The sequence below is a fragment of the Myxine glutinosa genome, chromosome 1 (assembly GCF_964187855.1).
Source record: "Myxine glutinosa chromosome 1, kmMyxGlut1.1, whole genome shotgun sequence".
Classification (NCBI taxonomy): Eukaryota; Metazoa; Chordata; class Myxini; order Myxiniformes; family Myxinidae; genus Myxine; species Myxine glutinosa.
The window spans coordinates 26,531,019-26,557,131 of record NC_136261.1 but is presented as its reverse complement, the minus strand read 5'-3'; the positions used below and the strand labels follow the sequence as shown (position 1 = coordinate 26,557,131).

Here is a 26,113-nt window from a genome sequence, read left to right as displayed (position 1 = left end):
TTGCTGCCGACATACGAATTGCTTTTGATGTCTAACAACCAGGTAACCGATGACAATTCATTTTATTTATAAATATATATAAATATATATATATACAGTCACGTGAAAAAGTAAGTACACCCCATGTAAAGTTTTGACTTTTTCAACATATTTCAACATACAGCTATTTGATCTTCATTTCAACAATATTGATAGACAAAGGTGATATAATATAACAAATATCATGAAACATTTACATTTTGTAGTCCATTGTATAATTTAAATAAACATAAATGCAAATTTCGCATGTGGAAAAAGTAAGTACACCCTTGGCTCTAATAGGTGGTATTGCCCCCTTTGGCAGAAACAACCTCAAGTAGGCGTTTCTTATAACTGTCTACCACTCTCTGACATCGACTGGGAGAAATTTTTGCCCACTCCTCCATGCAGAATTCTTTCACCTGTGTGATGTTTGAGGGGTTTCTTGCATGCACAGCTCGTTTCGAATCCCCCCACAACATCTCGATGGGATTTAGATCCGGGCTTTGACTTGGTCTGATTGTGTCCTGTGGGCCAGCGTTACCTGGTCGGAGTTAAAGATCCCACAGGGCCTCTCTCGAAAATTAGGTGAGTTATCTCCGGCAGCATGAACAAATTACAAATTCATACCAAAAACATGACCCTCAGACAGGCTGGTTCATGAAAGAGTTGGGCCAAAAGCTTTCCCTGGCCAACCCCACAAGGTGGGAATAATTGGGGCCGTCGTAGTAGGAGCAGTAGTAGGATATTCTAATGCAAGACGATGGTACGTGCTGCTTCCTTGCTTGGCATTCAGCATTTAAAGGTTAAGAGCACAGAAAATCTCCATAAGTTGGCGGAAAGTCATCCTTAGGAAATGCCCCGCTAAGTACGGTGAGAAAGGCGGCGTCTGCATCGTTGTGGTGTATCCTGTACCCAGAGTGCCCCGGGGAAGAGAGGGCACTTCTCCCAAGCTCAGTGGCAGTGTTTGAGTCATCTTAAAGTCCTCTGATGTCTCGTGTACTTGTATGTATGTTCATGGGTGTGGGTTTCAGCTCCACTTCGAGCCTTAGATCATGTTAAAAGAAAGACTACGCAAATAAGATGGAATATTTTGTCCTCCACCCTCACATGCTCTACGCATAGCTCTTCCCTCCTGTCTCAAACTTCTTATCTATTCCCTCCTCACCTTGCCCCACACAGTCTTGAGAAAAAGGGCATGGGAAGGGTCTTTTAAGCTCCTGCTTATTGCATTTCTGAACACTATCTATATTACCTTTCTTCGTGAACGTTGAATGATAGGCTCGATGGCAACCATACGAAGCTGTTGGGTCAAATCATTGGAATCTCCCGCGATGAAGCTAACTCACTCACCGCAGGCAGGTTGATGGTCTTTCTGTCTTCTATCTTCTACCAACTCGTCTCTGGCCTAGCCGCCTCCCCCCTCACCCCCACCCCCCCAGCTCTGTTTGTGCTCTGTCATCCAAATATTCTCACAGGTCGCAGAAGATCTGCCAGTAACCCTCTTCTGGTGAAACTGCCAAATTCAAGACTCTCTGCTCACCTTCACTCTTTCATTCCTCTTTTCTCCCACCTCTGGAACAAACTCCCTCACTCTCTTCAATCCCGCTCCTCCCTCCAGGTCTTTAAAACAGCTGTTCACCACCATCTCTTATCTTCCCCCATCCAAAACATTGATCTTTTCTACCCCCGCTAATTTCACCCCAGATCCACTTTTTTGAAATAACAACTTCTTTCCTGGAAGTCCTTTCAGTGTCCATGTGTTTTATACCTCTCCCACCCCCTCCCCCTTTCCCACGCCTCCTCCCCGCAAGCCCTCCCCCTCCCACATTTCTCCCGATGTCCCTGCTCTCAAATGTTTTGTTTGTGTCCTTCCCCCTCTCTCCCCATCTTGTCTACCGCTCCCCTTATTTTTTGTGTTTTATGTGTCCGTTTGTTTTTTTTGTCATTAATGTTAGCTCTTACACGAGCCTCGATCTTGTATACAAAAAAAAAGAAAATGGATTGGTCTAGAGCTGATCCTTCTGCAACTCCTCTCAGAAACTGACAATTTTGGAACTCTTTGAGAAAAAGGATGCACGAAACAAATAGACCATTTGGATGAAGTTAGCAGTGTGGTTGCATCGCCAGAGGCCGCCATTTTGTCTAAATCTCCCTGCTGCTCCGCCCTCAATGCACGCGACAAATTTGATTGGTCAAGACGGCGCAACATTTGCCCCAAGTACTGCCGAACAGAGGGTTTTTGGAAGTGCAAACAAGGCGAGTTGTGTTCTTGTGTTCCAATATGTAAATCAATTTAAATAAAATTAAAGTTTGAAAAGCTGTAGGAAAAACAAAAACATTTAATCGGACGTTTACCGCCGTTGATGCACCATCTTTTACACCGCCTTATTTATCACATTAAATTAGTGATTTGTGCCTGTTATTTGTATCTTTATGACGTCTGTGTGTTTGACGTCTGTGTGACGTTTGTGTCTTTATTTGTGTCTTTGTCCTTTATGACGTCTCTCACACAGGAAGTTTCCTGTTTGGAATGATTTTCAATGTTGTTTGATTGTCAGACTGACTGAAGCAATTGCTTTACCGCTGGGCCGCATGCGCGCTCGGGATGAGATTCCATACAATTTGCCAAATTCAGAGCCAAAGTACTACTAAACTGCAGGTTCTTGTTCTGGTTCATGTTCCGATTCGTGATCTCCAGGGCTCAAAATATAAATTTCAATTGAAATTTCGTCGTTCCTCCATCATATAAATAGACTGACAGAGAGTATATGACCCTGGTTGACATGCGGGATAATAAATAGATATCTCTCTCATTAATCACTATATTAAATATGAATACGAAAAATACGTTTCGAGTCAATTCGGGGCCGTCGTCATCCATGTGATTAACGGAAAGTTAACAAAAAACATTTAATTATCAGAAAAAGACATATTTTCATGCAAGTGCAGACACTGTAGGACGACACGAAGAAAAGTTATTTCATAAACAGCAACACAATTGGGCAACTTGACTCACCCAGGGAATAGTGGCATTAAGGGATTGTTATAACGACAATCGACCGAATGGCCGATGTTGCCCGGCCTCGGCCCTCCACACCACGATCCCCGCCGGAGCCCAGGCCGAGGAATATCCTTTGTCGTGGTCCTGACGGATCACGACAACCACGCCGACCGCGGCGTGCTGAGCTTCACACAACTACCCGACTACAGGAACCTCAACTCGCGTTAACCAAATGGGTGAAGGTATTCACGACACTTACCCCCTGCCCAGGTTACTTACCTTTCAGCGTTACCCTCCCCGAGAAACCGCTATCCCACAATGCCTTGCGCCTGTCTCATACCATGCGGAATCCTTTTCCGAACGAACCCGACACCTTGTTGGAAAGGAAAGAAACCGAAGAAGGCCGGGAAAGGGTTTGCCGACTTTTATCCTTGAACAAGTTCCCGCACCTCTTTAATTGGATTCCGACCTCATTGGTCGGGCTCGTGCCCGACTCGCCGGTTGTCATGGCAACTGATAATTCGCCGTCCTCTGGCAATGACCTCCAATGCACAGTCGTTCAGTCTTATTGGTAACTTTTAAAGGACTTTCTGCGATGGAAAAATTCTCATCCCAGGCCTGGATAGTCCACACACGCGTATTTCACATTTAGATGGTATAAGACGTAAGAGTGGAAAACGAATTGGTTCCAGTTTGCTGTACCTTCACCATAGCGAAGTTATTAATTTGATGTTACAGTAATGCAAATGTTGGTGCAAAGATCCTTATTCGTGTTTATAAGGTTGTTGTCAACGTGCAATTGAGAATTATTATGTGTATGTGTATGTGTGTGTGTGTGTGTGTGTGTGTGTGTGTGTGTGTGTGCGTATGCATTTGCCTGTCCTGTAAATGTGTTGTGGTTGTTTCGTATGCAGTCTGTGTCTGCTGGTTGCATCATTTTGTGGGAGTGTGGCTGTGTCGTTGATGCAGTGCCCCTTGTTTCCAGTAAGCTGGTGCTCATTTTGTTGACCTCGGAAGGATGACAGGATGAGTCACCCCACTTGGTGTTATTTGTTGGCACGACAGGGGCTCAAACTCAAGACCCTAAGATCTTAAGCCAGATGCCTTAACCGTTAAGCGAACACCAGTCTTTGTTAATGTGATTTCAAACTGGCATTCGAGCACCAACACTGATGTTCTCAAATAACACACACACCAATCCTCACTTTTTACCACACCATCCTAATGAAGGAAATAAGACATTATTAATGAACTTTATCTGTTACTAGCAGGAGTACCGATTTCGTCGACCTCGGAAAGATGACAGGCTGAGTCAACCCCACATGGTATTAATTCAACAGCTGAACGGGATTCCAACTCAGGACCTTAGGATCCCAAGCCCTCCACCCTAACCATTAGGCCAACAAGGGAAGGGAAGCGAAGCGAAGCGAAGGGAAGGGAAGGGAAGGGAAGGGAAGGGAAGGGAAGGGAAGGGAAGGGAAGGGAAGGGAAGGGAAGGGAAGGGAAGGGAAGGGAAGGGAAGGGAAGGGAAGGGAAGGGGGGAAATTTTTCCCGTGCAAAGAGTGCTTCATAACCTCAGTGTTGCACAGGTAAAAAAGGAAATTGTAATACCATCTGCCACCATCCCCAGGTTTTAGAGAATTTTACATAGAGATTTTTAGAGAATTTTACATTTTAGAGAATTTTACACATTTACATAGAGAATTTACAGAGAGAACATTTACACCTCTCCCGGTCCCCCACATCCCTGCATGAGGTCACGGCCACATAGCCGATGTTACCCCCCAGGCAAAGTTGTATTTGTACCCCGAGTAAAGTATAAAAGTGTTTATAGCTGGAGTACCCGGCGTTGCTCAAGCTAAAAAGAAACATTAAAATATTTTAAACTAGAACGGGCACTCGGTAGAGCGCATACCTTCGCCGCAGCTACTGTTCTGTACTTGGCATGGGAGTGTAGGGAACAGAACAACAAAAATACGATTTTGACCTTTTCGTGACCTTGACCTTGACCTTTGACCCGATTGCTCCCAAAATCTAATCAAATGTGTCCCGTATAATAACCAATCATCCCACCAAATTTCATGCAATTCGGTTGAATACTTTTTGAGTTATGCGAATAACATACACACACACACACAGACATACAAATAAATACACAGCGATCAAAACATAACCTTCCGCTTTTGCGAAGGTAATGAGGACAAATATAATGGAAAAGCAATTACATCCAAAGCACGATCCATCACAAATGTCAAATCATCATTTCATCTTTTAGTTGAATATCTACTGGTGAATGTGCCGTTCATCACGTTTCTGCGTTAAGTGTGATGCTGATCAGGCAGAAGAAGAAGCCGTACTACCAACTTTAATTATTTCTTTTATTTTTTATTTTTATTTTTTGTATACTGAATCGAGGCTCGTGAAAGAGCTGACATTTACTTCACAAACAAATCAACCAGACAAACAAAATATATAAAAAGAGGGAGCGGAAGACAAGAGAAGGGGAAGCACACAAACACTTGAGGGCACACAACATTTAAGAGCAGGGAGATGTGTGGGAGGGAGAGAGCTTGGGGGGAGGGGGGTGGCAGAAGTATCAAACACAAGGACACCAAGGACTTCCAGGACAGAAGTTGGTATTTCAAAAAAGTGGAATTGGGGTGAAATTAGCGGGGATAGAAAAGATCAACGTTTTGGATGGGGGAAGATAAGAGATGGTGGTGACCAGCTGTTTTAAAGACCTGGAGGGTGGAGTGGGATTGAAGAGATGGAGGGAGTTTGTTCCAGAGGCGGGAGAAAAGAGGAATGAAGGAGTGAAGGTGAGCAGAGAGTCTTGCTTTTGGCAGTTTAACCATAAGAGGGTTGCAGGCAGATCTTGTGCGACCTGTAGGAATATTTGCTGGACAGAGCCCAGAGAGAGCTGGGGGGGGGGGGGGGGGCAAGGCCAGAAAGGAGTCGGTACCTGCCTGCGGTGAGTGAGTGAGAGGCCCTTGGAGTTAGCTTCATCGCGGGAGATTCCAATGATTCTGAATGCTTTGGTTTCAACAGCGTGAAGACGAGCTAGATGTGAGGCAGGTGCATCAGCCCAGAGGGGAGAGCAGTATTCCATTGAGCTGCGGATGAAAGCCTTGTATGTGGTGAGGAGCTCAGGTGTGCCAAGGAAGGACTTCGCACGACGGAGGATGCCCAGTCGGCGACTGGCTTTGGAGGCCAGATTTGAAATGTGGTTTTCCCAGGAAAGATCATGGCAGATAGTGAGACCCAAAAGCTTGAGTGACAGAACTTCTTGGAGAGGATTATTCAGAAAGTGGATGGGAGGGTTGTCCAGTCGGTCTTTTCGGAGAGACATCGTAAGAGTGTGAGATTTGTCAGGATTGAAAGACATGTTCCACTTGTATGCCCAGTCTGTGATTTTGTCCAGGTCTGCAGAGAGTGAGGAGGCTGCAGACTGCCGATCTGAGGGATGAAGAATGGAGCGACGGAGAGTAGAGTCATCAGCAAAGAGATAGAGAAGATTTTCAAGAGAGTCAGAGAGATCATTGATGAAGACCAGAAAAAGCACAGGGCCCAGAACACTGCCTTGGGGAACTCCAGCCTGAACAGGAAGAGGAGATGAGAGAAACCCATTCAGGGCCACACGTTGACTACGACTAGAGAGGAAGTCCGCCAGCCATGCGTGGAGATTTCCATGGATACCAAAAGAGGAGAGTTTGGAGAGCAGAGCGGGGTGCCAGACCGTATCGAAGGCACGTGATATGTCAAGGGAGATAGCTCTAATTTCCTGTTTGGCATTGAGGACCTCCATCCATTGTTGAGAAAGCAGAAGCAGCATGTCCAGAGTCGAGTGACCAGGTCTGAAACCAAATTGATGTGAAGAGATCAAGCCAATGGAGAAGAGGAAAGATTTCATATCTGAAGCAATGATGGATTCCATGACTTTGCTGATAATTGGGAGAAGGCTGATTGGTCTGTAGTTGCTGGGATCTGTTTTTGCACCTTTTTTGTGCAAAGCGGTGATGTTGGCTGATTTCCAAGTGTCTGTTTTCCAAGATGTTTTCCAAGTGGCTGACCTTGAGCAAAACAGAGGGTGAAGAGAACAGAGAGAGGGAGTGAAAGAGCGGAAGAACAGGATTTTAGGACCCGTGGGCTGATGCCGTCAGGTCCAGTTGCAGAATCAGTTCCAACTTTGTACACTTCCGGAATTGTTTGATTTATTTGTGTTCAAATGTCTGGTGATCGTTTTGTATTTATTTATGCGAATGTGTACTTGTATATAACTGTCATTAATCAAAAATGTTTAGGCACTACAGAGCGATTTGTTTTTTTTTTAATAAACGTTTTTTTTTTGGCCTAAAACATTCCCAGGCAGTCACTGATGAAGCTCTAAAAGTTTGACATAGATCCGTTCAGCCATCTCTGAGAAAAATGGCGACACACAGGCAGACAGACCAACGGCTTCTTACAGTCTTACATAGAAGAAGAAGACAGAAGTAATTTCCACGTTCCCAATCAATAATGATAGGCTGCAGATTGAGCATGAAAATGAGGGTGAAGTGGCAACTAGCTTCCTACCAGGTAATTTTGATATTTTTTATAAAGTATGGGCCCTGACTACTTCACACACCAAAAATACCCAGAATCCCCTTGGGGGAACATGTTCAAGTGACGTCATCAAGATGGCTTCCATTTTTATTAAGTTTTTGTATTTTATTTTTACATTGAGGGTCCCTGTGTCCTGATCTGTAATAAAATGATACTAGCATCTGATTTAAATATTCTATTTAATAATATTAATATTGAATAATACTTAAAAATAACATTATCATTATATTTAATAATATTTAAAATAATATTTAAATAATAAATTAATTTAAATGCATGCATGCAATGCATTTAAATTAATTTAATTTAAATATTTAAACAATATTTAAATAATATTCAAAATAATAAATTAATTTAAATGCATGCATGCAATGCATTTAAATTAATTTAATTTAAATATTTAAACAATATTTAAATAATATTTAAATTAAACGCAGCTGATGCATTAAGATCAATCTCTTGGGTATGCGGGTATTCAGTTGTTGGTTGTCATTTTTCTATGTCTCTGCGAATAATACTAAGTGCACGGTGAAGTATTTTGTAATCAGAACCATTGTTGTAAGCACATTCTCACGAACTTCTGCTGGCTTCATATTCGCTGCTGTAAGTTTTATTCCTTTCTTTTTATTCTCTGGTTCTCCACAAATGAAACGGTGTTCATCCCAGGAAAAGGCTGATGTTTTTTTCTCTTGACAGTAAAACTACTATATAAACGGTTAGGTACCACGTCACTGAGGTCAGCACCTGTACACCACGTCACTGAGGTCAGCACCTGTACACCACGTCACTGAGGTCAGCACCTGTACACAATGCCAAACCTTACAATTTTGGCAGCCATTTTGATGACGTCATTTAAGCATGTTCCCCCAGAGGTATTCTGGGTATTTTTGGTTTGTGAACTTGTCAAGGCCCCTACTTTATAAAAATACCAAAAGTAGCTGGAAGGAAGCTGGTTGCCAGTTCCGCCATTTTAAAGGCACTTTTTGACAATAATCTGCAGCCCGATGAGGGTGACATACCTAGACACCTCCAAACTTAATGCAATCCATTCCCAAACAGCTCCTTGTTTGCTTTACCCACCTGGGGTGAACAGCTGGTGTGCCGGCTCCCTCTTCTGGCCTGCTCGTCGTCTGCACCGTCCACCGGATCTGCAGCGAGGTGGGGGACAGCGGGGACATCCGGGACACACGACAACCAGACGACGGTTCGACAAATTGGAACTTTCTAATTCGATTAATAACTAAATGGATATAAAATGGATATACTGAAAATGGACTAAATGAATGGATATAAAATAACTTCAGTAAACTTCATGATATTCATCGGATTCGCCATTGATTTATACTCTGTGACATCTGGAGTGACGTCTGGAGCTATCCATTTATAACGTACAAACTTGTGATTGTAATGGAGGTGGGGAGGAGGTTCTGGGTGGGATCATAATTTCCATGCAGGGAAGGGGGTTGTGGTTTGTTGTGGCCAAATTAACCACAACATTGTCAGGACCAGTATAAAGCACAATATATATATATATATATAGCGTTTTTTTTTTTTAGTATTTCCTTTGAATTTTCTTGATAAATTTAAATTGTTTATGTCAATTAAATGTCGATTCAGGTTTATTGGAAGTTCGGCAATTTCTTTGAAACCTCACGAGCATCGTGTTGCATTTTTATGAACAGTTTAAAATGCGTTTGAATGTTATAGTGACCAATGAAGATTGCAAGGTCCTGTCTGTGTAAGGTAAACACACACACAAACATGCACAGCCCACACACACACACACACACACACACACACACACACACACACACACACACACACACACACACGATCACACACACGATCACAAACACACACACTCACAAACACACACTCACAAACACACACACACGGTCACAAACACACACGATCACACACACACACACACACACACACACACACACACACACACACACACACGATCACAAACACACACACACAATCACAAATACACACGATCACAAACACACACACACACACGATCACAAACGCACACACACACAAACACACACACTCACAAACACACACGATCACAAACGCACACACACAAACACACACACTCACAAACACACACGATCACAAACGCACACACACACACAAACACACACAATCACAAACACACACGATCACAAACGCACACACACACACACACAAACACACACTCACAAACACACGATCACAAACGCACACACACACACACAAACACACACAATTACAAACACATGATCACAAACACACACACACACACACACACACGATCACAAACACACACAAACACACACAATCACACACACACACACACACACACACGATCACAAACACACACAATCACACACACACACACACATACACACACACACACACACACAATCACACACACACACACAAACACACACACACACACACGATCACAAACACACACACACACACACACGATCACAAACACACACACACACACACACACGATCACAAACACACACAAACACACACACACACACACAAACACACACACACACACACGATCACAAACACACACAATCTATCAGTTTAGTTATCCTCTATATCCTAGTCACATTCTTCCTGTATTAAAGTAATCAAGCTAAGCATGTATGTACATCCTACCATACATGCCATACAATAATTATATACAAAGCAATTACATGGATGTAAACAAAAACAATCAAGGTAACCAATTATATTTAGGTGCCACCCTGTGTGTGCCCTCTCTTGGCTCTCTCCCTTCCAGGTTTCTGTAGGGTGCACATGGTCTATCAGTAACCCTCTTCTTAACCTCCCAAAATTCATGGTCACTGCTCTCCTCCACTCATCTGTTCCTCTCTTCTCTCACCTGTGGAACGAACTTCTCCAGTCTGTTCAGTCCCATTATTCCTTCCAGGGCATCAGAACATCGGTTCACCACTACCCCCGGTCATCCCCCATCCATACTCATCTTTTCCACCCCAGATTACCCCATTCCCAAGCACTCCCTTTTCCTGGTCATTGTGATTTTCCCCCCTCTCCTTCACTCCTGCTCGTTCTCGTTTGGTTTGTTCCTTTTCTGTTTCATCCCCACATTCCCTTCCTCTTATTTGTGTGTTTCATTCAGACAACATGCAACATATGAACTTGCATTTTGAAAAATCAACTAAGTATACTTTAAAGCACAATTTAAAAACGAATATGCATCAGTTAAAAGTTAGTAAAAGGAGTTATGAGTGTGTGGGGAGGGGATAGAGATAACTTTACATGTCAGTGCATACGTGTCTGTTACAGGTAGGGAACATAAAAATGGAAACACCAATGTAAAGCCACTTAATAGGGTAGTTGGGCCACCACGTGCGGCCACCAAGGTCTGTATGAGCCATGGCATATAGTCCACCATCGTCTGGAATTCTGCAGGAGGGATGCGGCACCATTCCTTCACGAAAAAGTCAATCGACTCACACCCATTTGATGGAATTGGAAAACGCAGTCTCAGGCATCGTTCCGGAATATCCCATAAATGCTCGATTTGGTTCAGATCTTCTGACCGAAGGCCATGACGTATGGATAACATCAGTGTCATGCTCATCAAACCATTGGGCTCTGTGGATGGGGGCATTGGGAGGTCTCCTCTTGCAGCCACAATTAAAGGCAACCAGGCCCGTGCAGCATTTTTATGCATGACCCTAAGCATGCGGGGATGTTATTTGCTAAATTAACACATGGGCCACACCTGTGTGGAAACAGTTGCTTGTTGTCTGTCATTTACCCAGGTGTTTCCATTTTTTTTTTTTGTCCACTACCTGTAGGTTGTTGAGTTATATATTAAGCACCTAATATTGGCCATAGTCTTAAAGTAAAGAAGATGAGAGTTATGAAAGTATTAAGGCAACGGGTCTTTCAGTCAAAGAGTAGTTAATGCATGGCATGGTCTCTCTGGAAAGGTAGTGGCAGCAGAAACACGACATAAGTTTAAATTGGAATTAGATAGGTACCTACAGCGAGAAACATGGGAGATTGTAGGGTACAGCGCCATACAGGGGATATTTGCTGGATTTGTAGGTAACTTGTGTGTGGATGGGTGATGGTTATCTGGTGTGCATGTAGTGCAGGAATGATGGGCTCATGTTCCTTGTATGTCATTGTACAATGGCTTTGGCGGTGTCTCGTCATAACCGAGGCCAGAAGAGGGGTGGAGCTTGGACTACGCATGCGCTTTCAGCCGTTGTAGACCTGGACCATGCTTGTGATTATTTAACCCTTAGATGCAGGCGTCAAAAATCCTACATAAACGCAACTATTGGGCCTCGGAGGCCCAACGGATGTATTCGTGTACAGTTTATTTATTTATTTATTTTTATTTATTTTTATAGATTTTTTTCTTTCATATCCTTTTTCAATCCAACTCGATGCTCATGGATGTGTATTTGCTCAGAAAATGTGAATCATTGATCCTATTAGTTGGAAGAATCCCATAAAAGTAATGATTTTTTTTTTTTTGCTAAAAAAAAAATTTGTTCTTGGTTTTTCAACTTTTTTCTCTCTAAAAAGTTGAGGCTCATGGAGGAGTATTTGCTCAAAAAATATGATTCACTAATCCTTTTATTTATAATGTATATGTCCACAACTGTTAAAAATCCTACACCTAAGCAGCCATTGGGCCTCTGAGGCCCCACGAATGTATTCGTGTAAAGTTTTTAAATTTTCATATTTTTGTCACTGAATTATTTGTAACCAAGTTATAGGAGCATATAATGAGGCTCATATCAAGAAAATAATGATATAACATTATAGTACAACTACATTTATGCAGGGCCTCGAAGGCCCCAGGCCTGCATTCGTGTCGGATTTTCGGGTTATAAGTGAAGAATGAAGATTTTCCCACGAGCCTGAATGAATTTTTTATTTATTTATGTCACTGAATTTTGTGTAACAACATGGAAGTCGGTGAAAATGAGGCTCATTCCCCCAAAAAAATTGTACAGCATAGTTTTTGCAACAAAAAAAACCTTGTGGGACTTCGAGGCCCAATTACTGCATCCAAGGGTTAAATAAAGAACTTCAACACAGGCAGAGTCCATTTGTTCCATCATGCCTGACATCATGCCATGACTCTATCAACACCATATTACTTTGACGCTCAGAGCTTTAAAATGATGGAGCCCCTCTACGAAAAAAAAAGAAAAAAAAAAGGGCAAACAAAATTTATATTTATTTATTTTAAACACTGGTGATGTCCCTGGGCCAGTCAGACTTTTCCCATCCCCATTGGTCCCACCCTCACCCCTGATTACCTCCGCCACCAAAGTGGGTGGAGGTTATGTTTTCACGCCTGTCTGTCTGTCTGTTTGTTTGTTTGTCTCAAAAAGTTGTTGACAGATTCGGACGAAATTTGGCAGAGAGGTAATGTATGTGACAAGGACGAAATTATTCGATTTTGGTGAATATCCGGATTCGAATCCGGGTAATCGAATTTTTTAAAGTGATTCTCCACCATTGGGAGAAAGGGCCAAAAATGATACATAGCAGGATATCTCAAAAAGTTGTGGACGGATTTGGACGAAACTTGGTGGACCAGTTGGGTGTCTGACAAGGAAGAATCGATTCGATTTTGGTGAAGATCTGAATATGGATTCGGATACGAGAATTATTTAATTTTTTAAGTGATTCTTCACCATTGAGTGATATGGCCAACCAGGTGGAGGTATGCTCTCTCCTGAGTGCCGTTCTAGTTGAATTATGTTGTTATCTTGACGGATCTATAACCTCCACCAACGAAGGTGGAGGAGATTGTGCTATCACCCGTCTGTCTGTTTGTCTGTGAGCATGCTATCTCAAAAAGTTGTGGATGGATTATGACAAAATTTGGTGGATGAGTTGGCTCGGTGACGAGAACAAGCCAATTCGACTTTGGTTCAGCTCCGGATCCAGATACGGCCTATCAGTGAGATGCAAAATGTAAACTTTTCAGCCTGGAGGTATCCGGCATTGCTGAAGTTAATTGCACTCATATTATTATACAAGTTTGTTCCCCTGATCAAGATCGGGTTATTTCGACTTAAGCAAAACATCAATAAGATTGATGTTTAGAGCTGTTGCAAAAATTAACCCGGAAGTGAACCACGCCAATGTTGTGTCAAATGGCATAATTTCCCTGTTTGAGGTCAGTTTTTCTCAGTCTCATGTTGTAGTTTTTATCCCACGCACCTGAAGCGAAAAGCGGGGTTAAGCAATGTTTGACTTTTGTCTGTCTATCTGTGCATCGAATGTTATATATTGAACACAAATCAGAACATCAATCGGAAAACAATATGAATGTACTTTGCCTATGAATTTGTCCCAATCACGCATGCGCATAGAGGAGTGAGATAATGATTTTAATTTTCACCCCTCAGCCCAAATTGGGCTAAGGGGTATTGTCGTCACGGGCGGCGCCCGGGCGTCCGTCAACTTTTGGTTTCCGTCAATTTCGAGCAGAACGGCTTGTCCGATTAAATCTATGTTTGCAGTGTGTGTTGGGGTTGAGTAGAGGAAGGTTCCTTTCGAAAACGGGCGCGCTGCGACTTTCAATTTGGCCGCCACGGCAGCCATCCGGGCATCCGTCAACTTTTGGTTTCCGTCAATTTCGAGCAGAACGGCTTGTCCGATGAAATCCATTTTTGCAGTGTGTGTTGGGGTTGAGTAGAAGAAGGTTCCTTTCGAAAATGGGCGCGCTGCGATTTTCAATATGGCAGCCACGGCAGCCATCTTGAAATTGGTTTCCGTCAATTTCAAGCAGAACGGCTTGTCCGATTAAATCCATTTTTGCAGTGTGTGTTAGGGTTGAGTAGAGGAAGGTTCCTTTCGAAAATGGGCGCGCCGCGATTTTCAATATGGCCGCCACGGCAGCCATCTTGAAATTGGTTTCCACCATGCATGGGCTGAGGGGTTACGCCTGCTTTGCGGTGCTATTTATTCTGTTTGTCTGGCAGTCAAACAGCATTGAAACTCATTCCAAACCGGAAACTTGCAGCTTTTAACAATGTCAAAAAAGGCTCAAATAACAGGCACGAAGTGCTAATGTAAAGTGTTAAATAAGGTGGTGTAAAAGATGGTGCACCAATGGCGGTAAACTTCCGACTGTTTTCCTACAACCCTTATAATCTTCACTTTATTTCAAGTAAATTAATATACAAGAACACTGTAGAACACAAATCACCTTTTAGCACTTTCAAAAACCCTTCCGTTTTGCAGTTCGGGGACAAATGTTACGGCACTTTATCTCATCACGACCAATCAAATTTGCCACTCGTAGACCCCGCCCATGTTCTTGTATTCCAAAACGGCGCAGGGTAAGGTGTTCTATGGACTCTTTTGTTTTCCTATCATTTTCAGATTTACACATTACATACATACAGAGAATTGCTTAGAGGGAAAGGTGCAGGGACTATTTTTTGTCCCCATGACCTGGGAAATTGCAGAGGACACTGGCAATATGGTATTAGGTTTTGCAGGCAATTCCATTGGAGGCTTCACATATTGTTATATTTACACACATATTAAATAGATGGCCCCTTTACTGACATTTTGTGTTCTTTGACTGCGTTCATGACTCTTGTTGGTTGCAAAGGCCACTAAGTCAGGCACAAGCGCGAAGACATACCTGAACCTCTTTCTGTGTTAAAACATCAGAAATTGTATCATTGTGCAGTAAAAGTTGCAATCATATTGCCATTAGTTTGATGGAAAGTTTAGTGATAGTGAAAGACAGAGTTGTTAACTAAAAAGGTAAGCACAACAGAAGCACCAAGTGGACAAGGAGGCCAGCAGGAAGCTTGGGCCTAAAAAAGGCCGGTGTTGGGGGTGTGAGTACAAGATTAGATGCCGTAAACACAGTATCAAGCAGAGTAATGTTAATAGCAGGAAAGAGAGAGAGATAGACAGGCAGACAGCAGAGAAAGGTGGTGAAGTGAGTTTATTAACAGGCAGACATCGTCAGTTCAAAGGCCACAGCACAGGCACAATATTAATATATGAGTAACAAGGAAAGCACCGTAAGGACGACTTTTCATCGTTTACCAACATCAAATGCACATTGACTACAGCACACACACACACACACGCACACATACACACACCCACACGCACTCACATCCTCCGCATGGATTTCCACTGCATTTTTACATCACACTGTGAAAATAATTGGTCACGTATCCTTATGGCAATCCCAGCGTACCCCAGACATGTGCAATGTAGTAAAACGCTCACACGGACGACGACACAAGACCTTCACTGGAGAAGAGTCTTGTGTCTGTTCAACATGTGTTCCTCACATCCTTCATCACCGCAAACCTCTACAGGCTCATTGTGTAGCATAAAAAGAGACCATAACTGCGAATACAACTAAGGGAAGCGTTAAAACCCCAGGTGTCGAACCTTCAGGCCTCTCCCGAATAGCCTTTGTGTATACACTGAAGATAGTTTATCTCAATTATAATTTTGTTTTTTACGGAATGCATCCGGCATTATTGTTTCCTTCGAAAATAGCAAAGTGAACAACATGGTTACCTTTAAATTTGGTCTACGGGAACAGTAAAGGCTTCTGGAGAATTATTCGCTAAAGTGGACAACAAAATAAAACTTTACTGAGAAATAAGAATCCAAAATGTACGGTACTTAAAATATCTCAGGGCTCATCAATTCTCAGCCCATGTAAAAATTTAGGGCAACTGGCCCAGAGGCGTCGGTGCAATAAGAGAGTGGTACAGGCCACGGTGTGATGTATGAACTGAAGGTCTAAACTGCAGTGTAACAGAAAGATGTAGTATAAACATGTCGGTCTCGGTGCAACACAGGGAGGATAGGCTTTTGAGGCTGTGATTTAACAGTAGTGGAAAGACGGCCGAAGATTGTGGAGCTATGGTGGGTTGTGTAACAGAAAGAGAGAGTGGGGAGGAGAGAGGGAGAGGAGGAGAGAGGGAGAGAGAGAGAGAGCAATAGATAGAGAGAGCGAGAGATAGAGCGAGAGCGCGGAGGGCGAGAGAGAGAGAGAGAGAGAGAGCGAGAGAGAGCGAGAGATAGAGAGAGTGAGAGAGAGAGAGAGCGAGAGAGAGCGAGAGATAGAGAGAGTGAGAGAGACAGAGAGCGAGAGATCCCGAGATAGAGAGAGCGAGAGAGACCGAGATAGAGAGAGCGAGAGAGACCGAGATAGAGAGAGCGAGAGAGAGAGAGCGAGAGAGAGAGAGAGAGAGAGAGCGAGAGAGAGCGAGAGAGAGCGAGAGATAGAGAGAGTGAGAGAGACAGAGAGCGAGAGATCCCGAGATAGAGAGAGCGAGAGAGACCGAGATAGAGAGAGCGAGAGAGAGAGAGAGAGTGAGAGAGATAGAGAGCGAGAGATCCCGAGATAGAGAGAGCGAGAGAGACCGAGATAGAGAGAGCGAGAGAGACCGAGATAGAGAGAGTGAGAGAGAGAGAGAGAGAGAGAGAGAGAGATAGAGAGAGTGAGAGATAGAGAGAGCGAGAGGGTGAGAGAGAGAGCGAGAGAGAGAGCGAGAGAGCGAGAGAGAGAGAGAGCGAGAGATAGAGAGAGCGAGAGATAGAGAGAGCGAGAGTTAGAGAGTGAGAGAGACAGAGAGCGAGAGAGCCCGAGATAGAGAGAGCGAGAGAGACCGAGATAGAGCGAGCGAGAGAGAGAGAGATCGAGAGAGAGATCGAGAGAGAGATCGAGAGAGAGAGAGAGAGAGAGAGAGAGATCGAGAGATTGTGAGAGAGAGAGAGAGAGAGAGAGAGAGAGAGAGAGAGATAGAGAGAGAGAGAGAGAGAGTGAGAGAGAGAGAGAGAGAGAGAGAGAGAGAGAGAGAGAGATTGAGGGAGAGAGATCGAGAGAGGGAGATCGAGAGAGAGAGAGAGGGAGATCGAGAGAGTGAGATCGAGAGAGAGAGAGAGAGATCGAGAGAGAGAGAGAGAGAGAGAGATCGAGAGAGAGAGAGAGATTGAGGGAGAGAGATCGAGAGAGGGAGATCGAGAGAGAGAGATCGAGAGAGGGAGATCGAGAGAGAGAGATCAAGAGAGGGAGATCGAGAGAGGGAGATCGAGAGAGAGAGATCGAGAGAGGGAGATCGAGAGAGAGAGATCAAGAGAGGGAGATCGAGAGAGAGAGATCGAGAGAGGGAGATCGAGAGAGAGAGATCGAGAGAGGGAGATCGAGAGAGGGAGATCGAGAGAGGGAGATCGAGAGAGAGAGATCGAGAGAGAGAGATCAAGAGAGAGAGATCGAGAGAGGGAGATCGAGAGAGAGAGATCTAGAGAGGGAGATCGAGAGAGGGAGATCGAGAGTGAGAGATTGAGAGAGAGATCGACCGAGAGAGATCGACCGAGAGAGACCGACCGAGAGAGAGTGAGAGATAGAGAGAGCGAGAGATAGAGAGAGTGGGAGATAGAGAGGGCGAGAGATAGAGCGAGAGATAGAGCGAGAGCGAGAGAGAGAGAGAGAGAGAGAGAGAGAGAGAGAGAGAGAGAAAGGTATCTCAAAACCACAATGTAATAATGTGATGCTAGGCCTAGGCTGCAGCAAAGTCGAAATGCAATATATTGAGGTTACGTTATGTGAGAAGAGTCACCGGCGTAGGATCGATGCTCTACGATGCAAGGGAGGAGCAATTAAGCTGACCTATTGTGTGTACAGGGCGTTTTGTTGTGGCCATAACGCAGAGGTGTGCTGAGCTTGACAAATTTCTGAAATCGAGAGGAAGTGGTCTCCCGCACTTCAGGCCACTCAGGTCCACCATGATATTAAAAACCTACGTACTTTCGCTAAAAGCGAAAATTTGTAAATTTGTAGAGTAAAAAAGGAGATTAAAAACAAAAACGTGAAAGAGAAAAACGGTTTTAAAAAAAGACAATTAAAACTACATTAAAAAGGGCCATAAACTTCACCAGCTATCATAAACTGGTCATCTGAAAGGAAAAATGTATTTGTCAATTAGAATGGCAGTCTGACAAGGCCTATGCATGTGTAGGTCTGGATAAATCCCATTAAAATTGAAATAAAAGGGCCACTTGAAACGAGCTCTTTTGATATGGTGCATCGGACTCTGATTTGTATGAGACTGCATTCATTTGGACGGGAAGGCCGAGTTCGAGCAAAGCTCGGGTCTTGACCCTGTGTCATTCCTCCCCCCGTATTGGTAACTAGTAGCCAATCCCATGACGCAATCCGACAGATAGGGATTGGTAAATTGGAAACGCCATCACGCAAAAAGATTTCCGGTTTACTCAAACTTAAATCCCAACGCTTCACGACACAAAAACATCCCTCGCCCATTCCGTTGTCCGGTTTTGATAAAAGCCGAATAAGCTTCCCAAGCCTAAATCTGCAATTAGTCTAAATGTTTCGAATGTGACACCAAACAATAAAACGTAAAGTGCACCGCTCTCCTTCCATGGGTTTCCGGGATAAGGTTTGGACTCAACCAAATCCGCCTCAAGGTGGGTGAAAATTATCCCTCGCCCTTTCCGTTGTCCGGTTTGATAAACGCCGAACAAGCTTCCCAAGCCTAAATCTGCAGATTAGTCTAAATGTTTCGAATGTGACACCAAACAATAAAAGGTAAAGTGTACCGCTTTCCTTCTATGGGTTTCTGGGACAAGGGTTGGACTCAACCAAATCTGCCTCAAGGTGGGTGAAAATTATCCCTCGCCCTTTCCATTGTCCGGTTTGATAAACGCCGAACAAGCTTCCCAAGCCTAAATCTGCAGATTAGTCTAAATGTTTCGAATGTGACACCAAACAATAAAAGGTAAAGTGTACCGCTTTCCTTCTATGGGTTTCTGGGACAAGGGTTGGACTCAACCAAATCTGCCTCAAGGTGGGTGCAAATTATCCCTCGCCCTTTCTGTTGTCCGGTTTGATAAAAGCCGAACAAGCTTCCCAAGCCTAAATCTGCAGATTAGTTTAAATGTTTCGAATGTGACACCAAACAATAAAAGGTAAAGTGTACCGCTTTCCTTCTATGGGTTTTTGGGACAAGGGTTGGACTCAACCAAATCCGCCTCAAGGTGGGTGAAAATTATCCCTCGCCCTTTCCGTTGTCCGGTTTGATAAAAGCTGAACAAGCTTCCCAAGCCTAAATCTGCAGATTAGTCTAAATGTTTCGAATGTGACACCAAACAATAAAAGGTAAAGTGTACCGCTTTCCTTCTATGGGTTTCTGGGATAAGGTTTGGACTCAACCAAATCCGCCTCAAGGTGGGTGCAAATTATCCCTCGCCCTTTCCGTTGTCCGGTTTGATAAAAGCCGAACAAGCTTCCCAAGCCTAAATCTGCAGATTAGTCCAAATGTTTCGAATGTGACACCAAACAATAAAATGTAAAGTGTACCGCTCTCCTTCCATGGGTTTCCGGGATAAGGGTTGGACTCGTCCAAATCCGCCTCAAGTGGGTACAAATTAAGGTTGAGGGAAAGGATGAAATGTTGTCACACGAGTCCATATCTCTGCTATTCTATCATAAGTCCCATCGGATGAATGAAATTGTTGCTACGTCACTCTTATGGGGGCACGGTGTATGCTCTGGGTGCACTGGTAAGGATGCGGTGTCTGAACGGATGATTTGCTGGCAGATGATTTGTCTGAACCCAAGCGGGATTTAAAACGAGAGGCTTCTTTGGGTTACTGGTTGTGCGGCATTGACCGAGTAACCATTATTTACCACAACACGCTCACAAACGCCACTGGCTCACTGCACACAAGCATATAATAGTAAACGCACTGACAGTCAACCTTCTCACCCACATCACACATCACCGTTTCATGAACTTCACAGGAATTTTGATCCGTTTCTTCAGTCGTTCCCAGTCACAGCAATTACATAACTTCCCGATCAATCATCGTGTCCTTTTAACACCCCCCCTCAATTCCCATGATGCTCTTCCCAAAATTACTCAGTGGATCTGTGACATCACCGATGGTCGTAACCTGCACTCCTCAGCACCATAAACCCTTCGTTACATTTACCATAGTTTTCCAATCCTTAAAAACCTGGAAAATCTCAAATCGACACAGAACTCCAGGTGATTAATCGTGTCGTGCTTTTGTACGACATGGAGCATGGAATAAAATCAGCTGCTCTTGGAAATCAGACCTGAGCTGACCTAGGTTTCCAATGAGAAGCCTCGTTCCCTGCCCAAGCCCAGGGACACCAAACCGGTGAGGTCCACACATCACATGACCAAACAGCAACGACGCCTCCCTTTGGGTGACTTGGTACCTTCCATCGTCAAAGCGACCACACCTTCACCACCGTCCTCTCCGGTCTCTGCAGGGACGCCTTCGGTCTTGGCTCCATCCTGCACGGCAACGGCGGGAGGAGAGCCACCTGCCCCGCCGTCGATCATTACGAGCTCCGCTCTGATTGGTCCATCGTCCTGCACCTCGGTGACCGGTCCCGCATCTTTGTAGCCCGCAAACACCAACGTGACAGTCTTGTGGCGGGAAACGAAGGGATAGATCGGGTTAGTAAAGAACCCACATGAGAGATGGCACGAGGCAAATAAAAAATGGCTCATTTAATCAGATTAATTTGCCGAGTAACCAAGATTTTGGTGTTCATCTTTTTTTAGACATATAACATGTGCATCGACATCTAGTATATTTGTGGTTAAGTTGTTTGATTCGTGACAATGCATTGAACCGACTACAAACTGTCACGCTGGTGCTCTAGAAACAGATTCTTCTTCTTTTGTATTTTGCCCTAGACTGCCGGGTAGCATTATTGGCTGAGAGGCTGTGCTGCTGATGCAATGTCCCCTGTAAGTTAGGACTAGAATTTGTAATTTGTTCATGGTGCTGGCGATAGCTCATCCACTCTTCACAAAGTCCCTGTTTGTAGTCTTCTACCGACTCCTCTCCGGCCTTGCTCCCCCTGCTCTGTCTGTGCTCTGTCCCCCAAATACTCCTACAGGTCGCACAAGATCTGCCAGCAACCCTCTTGTGGTTAAACTGCCAAAATCAAGACTCTCTGCTCACCTTCACTCTTTCATTCGTCTTTTTCTCCCGCCTCTGGAACAAACTCCCTCACTCTCTTCAATCCCACTCCACCCTCCAGGTCTTTAAAACAGCTGTTCACCACCATCTCTTATCTTCCCCCATCCAAAACCTTGATCTTTTCTACCTCCGTTAATTCACCCCAGATCCACTTTTTTTGAAATACCAACTTCTTTCCTGGAAGTCCTCGCAGTGTCCATGTGTTTTTTTTTTTTACCCAAACCCCCACCTTCCCATGCCTCCTACCCCCAAGCCCTCTCCCTCCCACAGATCTCCCGATGTCCCTGCTCTCAAATGTTGTACTTGTGTGCTTCCCCCTCTGTCCCCATCTTGTCTCTCGCTCCCTCTATTTCGTCTTATGTGTCCGTTTGTTTTTTGTCATTAATGTTAGCTCTTACACGAGCCTCCATCTTGTATACAAAAAAAAAAAAGGACACCATGTGACCCTTAACATCTACCGACTAATGTAGGCAGACAGGACACCCAGTTTAACGTCCATTCCAGGAACGACGCACGCATTGATGGAACACCGGGACGACGGTTTATAGCTGGGTCGGGATTGAAACCCAGGCTACACACCTTCGAGGTGAGTGTGCGTTTCTTACCTTTTGATCATCTTCACCTGTTGTGTCGCCAGAGACTGCTGCTGGTCCAGGGGAAGTGCTACCAGTCCGTGTTTGACCTGCTGTTGATCCTCCACTCAATGAGCCCCCATCCTCGATAGAGCGCTCTCCTGATGAGTACGTCTTGATTTCAGTGCACACCTGACGTTCGACCCTGACTGTTGTAGTAAGCACCACTAGAAAACAAGAGAAAAGATGTGAAATTAGGTGTTTGGAAATGCTGAGAAAACAATGAGGAGGAAGAAGCATTTACAAATATTTTACTTTGACCATGTGTGGGCTACCTTTAAGGGCTTGGTGAGTGCTGAGTAGAATGAAATAGCATTTGAGTGTGTGTCTGTGTGTGTGTGCATGCTGCATAAACACATTATTATTCATAATTTTAGGAAAGGACCATCTATTTAAAAAAGGATGTAAGTATGGCAGACATTTTGAAAAGTTTCCCTACTCCCTTGACAAGGGTGCCAGAAGTGTGGGAGAGGAAGGGCAAGTGCCCACCTAAATCTTTGGGGGGTGGGGGTAGTGGAAGATGTGTTATTATATCTATCAATGTAGGGGAACACTGACCTACGGTACTCATGAAAAGAAAACAATTGGAGTGTGTGATGGAAGTTTGACCTGCAAACCTTGCTTCGGAAGCGGAACCGAGGGCTTACCGGAACTCTCATTAGTCCCAAGGGAGCTGGCCTGCTCAGACTCTGGTGTTTCCTCTTTGACTGCTAAAGATATGATGAGGGCGGAAAGGGACGACAATTAGCTTTGTGCCAACAGAGCTGAATTTATTTGTACAAAGCTGAATTTATTTGTATTTGTATTTGTACAAATTTGTACAAAGCGATTCTCCCGTTGGGTTTTTTTTGTTTTTTCTTACCCGGGAATCTATATTCGAGCCGAGCTCATCCTTGCTTTAGAAGTTTTGCATCTACTTGCTTCCTGTCCCTCTCTGGAAGCCGATCATCCAGTTTAACATCCATCGGAAGATGCTCCAATTTAGAGCTGACAATTTATAGCCGTCAATTTATACAATTATATATATTGACAATTATTATTAATTATTGTTGAAATATTATTGTTATTATTATTTAATAATTAATTATTTAATTAATTATTAAATAATAATTAAGTAAATTAATTTAATGAAATAATAATAAATTATTAATTTAATAATTAATAATTAAATAATTAATAATAAATAATAATTTAAATGTAATTACTAAATAATTATTTATTAATTAATAATTTAAATTTAAAATTTAATTATTAATTTAACCTAATAATTAAATAATTAATTTAATAATTAATTATACTCATAATTAATTGTTGAATAATTAATTCTACACAATTATTATTAATTAATTATTGAAATTAATTATTGCTGACAATTTATAGCAATAATTTAATTATTTATTTAGAGTTGTCGCTGTTGGATGACAATTTGTAGCTGGGTCAGGATTCAAACCCAGGCCAGACAGCTCAGAGGCGAGTGTGCGTACCTCCAGGCCATCCTATCAACCCCATAGAGATACTATAAGGTCATAAACAAGTGAACAAATAAAGACATAGTTTATTGTGCTTTGGAAATGGCCAATCCAGAGTGCCAGTGTCCAGGCCCGTGCTATTTTCACTGACAATTCAGTAGTTACTTGTCTGGTCCTGTTCAGGTAATTGTAAGGAAAAGTTTCCCAGGGTTTCACTGGTGCAGCTTGAACATTACCGACAGGTGTAATACATGCTCTCCCGAAGCCGCTCCTCACCTGTCAGTTGGCTGCTTTGGGATAAACTCTGCAGAAAGAGAAAAAAAGTATCACTCTTGATGCACATATATTCTTTTCCGAAGTTATAATTGATTTGATGGAATATTAGTGCACGTCATTGATGTCAGAACAAATCGCCACCTTTTGTAAGGGAATATCGATACAATGTGTAAGCAACAATAACGGATTTTAGATCTCAGCTCTTTCCAGTGCACATACAGAGTAGACCATAAAAAAGGTAAATAAAAGTAAAACTCATAACTCGACGCTAGTGAGAGATATTAAATTATTTTTTTACTTCCGCCACCAAAGGTGGATGGAGGTTATGTTTTTACCCATGTCTGTCCATTTGTCTGTTACTTGGCCCAAATTTTTTTTTTTGTTTGCAAGTATGTTTATCACTGCGATTTGTGTGTGTTTGTGTGTTTGTCTGTCCGCTCACTTATAGTTGCCTACAGGTCACAATTTTAAACCGATCTTAACGAAACTTCACCAAATGGTGGAGTTCGTGGTTCGACAAAATCCTATATATTTTTGAGGTCAAAAGGTCAACATCACATAAAACATACAATGAAGGGAGCGGGGGACAAGATGGGGAGAGAGAGGGAAGCACACAAGCACAGCAGCAGAGAGCAGGGACAACGGAAGATCTGTGGGAGGGAGAGGGCTTGGGGGAGGATGCATGGGAAGGCGGGGGGGGGGGGGGGTGTGGGAAAGGTATAAAACACATGGACACTGCTAGAACTTCCAGGAAAGAAATAAGTCGGGATTAAAAATAATAATAATAATAATTTTAAAATAATGGGGCAATTCGGAGTACCTGGGGTCAACAAAGGTCAACAAAGGTCAACAACAATTTCAAATTTCTAAAATCCTCAATTTTCATCCAATTGACTTGGAATTTTAATGTGATTTACATATCAGCTCACTGAATTCAACCACCAACAATTTTTGAGATCAGCGTAGGCCAAAAGGTCAATATAGGCCAAAGGTCAGCCACTTTTTTCAAATTTCTAAAAGCCTCAATTTTCATCCGATTGACTTGAAATTTGAATTGGATTTTCATACCAGCTAACTGAATTGAACCCCCAATTATTTGTGAGGTCAAAGGATGCTCTACTGAGTGCCATTCTGCTTTGTTCTCTTTTGCCAAGTGTCGCTCTTTGAGTGATTTTTCATTTGTTTGTTTGTGAACAAAATATCTCAAAAACATGTGGACGAACTCGGACGAAATTTGGCAGAGATGTAGCGTATGTGACGAGGACGAAATTATTAGATTTTGGTGAAGATCCGGATTCGGATCCGGCTACTAGAATTTTTAAAGTGATTCTTCACCATTGGGAGATCGGGCCAAAAACGATACATAGCAGGATATCTCAAAAAGTTGTTGACGGATTTGGACGAAACTTGGTGGACAGATTGGGTGGACTAATCGATTTGATTTTGGTGAAGATTTGAATATGCATTCGGATACGATAATTATTTAATTTTAAGTGATTCTTCACCATTGAGACATCGGGCCAAAAGCGATATATAACATATTGTTTAAAAATGTTATGGACGAGTTATGACTAAACTTGGAGGAAGAGTTGGTTCGGTGACAAGAAGAAGCGATTATATTTTGGTTCAGGTCCGAATCCAGCTCCGGCCTATCAGTGGGATACAAAACATTAACTGTTCAGCTTGGTAGAGGTATGCGCTCAATCGAGTGCCATTCTAGTTACTGTTATATGATGCTTCAGAAAAGCAGTTAAAATTAATTCCATCTTCCGTGATCATTGATACTATCTTCCTGGAAAAGCTGGATTTAGTAAGGAAAAAGCCAAATGTCTTCCTTCAGTATTCATCGCACTGTGTGCAGCGGTTCCTGTTTCAGCCGAGAGTAGTCTTGTTGGTCCACGTGGACCTCTCTCCATGTGTTTCTGAATAGCTTCAACAATCGCTTGGAAACTAACACCAGATACTCCGAATTGCCCCATTATTATTTTTTAAATTTTTTTTTGGGGAAATCCCGACTTTTCTTTCCTGGAAGTTCTAGCAATGTCCATGAGTTTTATACCTTTCCC

The 26,113-nt window shown here is 43.1% G+C and overlaps 1 protein-coding gene across 1 annotated transcript in view; it reads right to left on the bottom strand.

The window, feature by feature from the left end:
• The window catches only part of LOC137422054 (uncharacterized), a 108,797-nt gene that overhangs the window by 18,429 nt on the left and 64,255 nt on the right, over positions 1 to 26,113 (bottom strand). The window contains exons 6-10 of the mRNA XM_068108786.2: positions 24,048 to 24,075; positions 22,950 to 23,009; positions 22,276 to 22,469; positions 20,895 to 21,108; positions 8,705 to 8,772 (exon numbers count right to left, since the gene is read on the bottom strand). Coding sequence (XP_067964887.2) covers positions 8,705 to 8,772; positions 20,895 to 21,108; positions 22,276 to 22,469; positions 22,950 to 23,009; positions 24,048 to 24,075 — 564 coding nt within the window. The remainder of the gene's footprint in view (positions 1 to 8,704; positions 8,773 to 20,894; positions 21,109 to 22,275; positions 22,470 to 22,949; positions 23,010 to 24,047; positions 24,076 to 26,113) is intronic.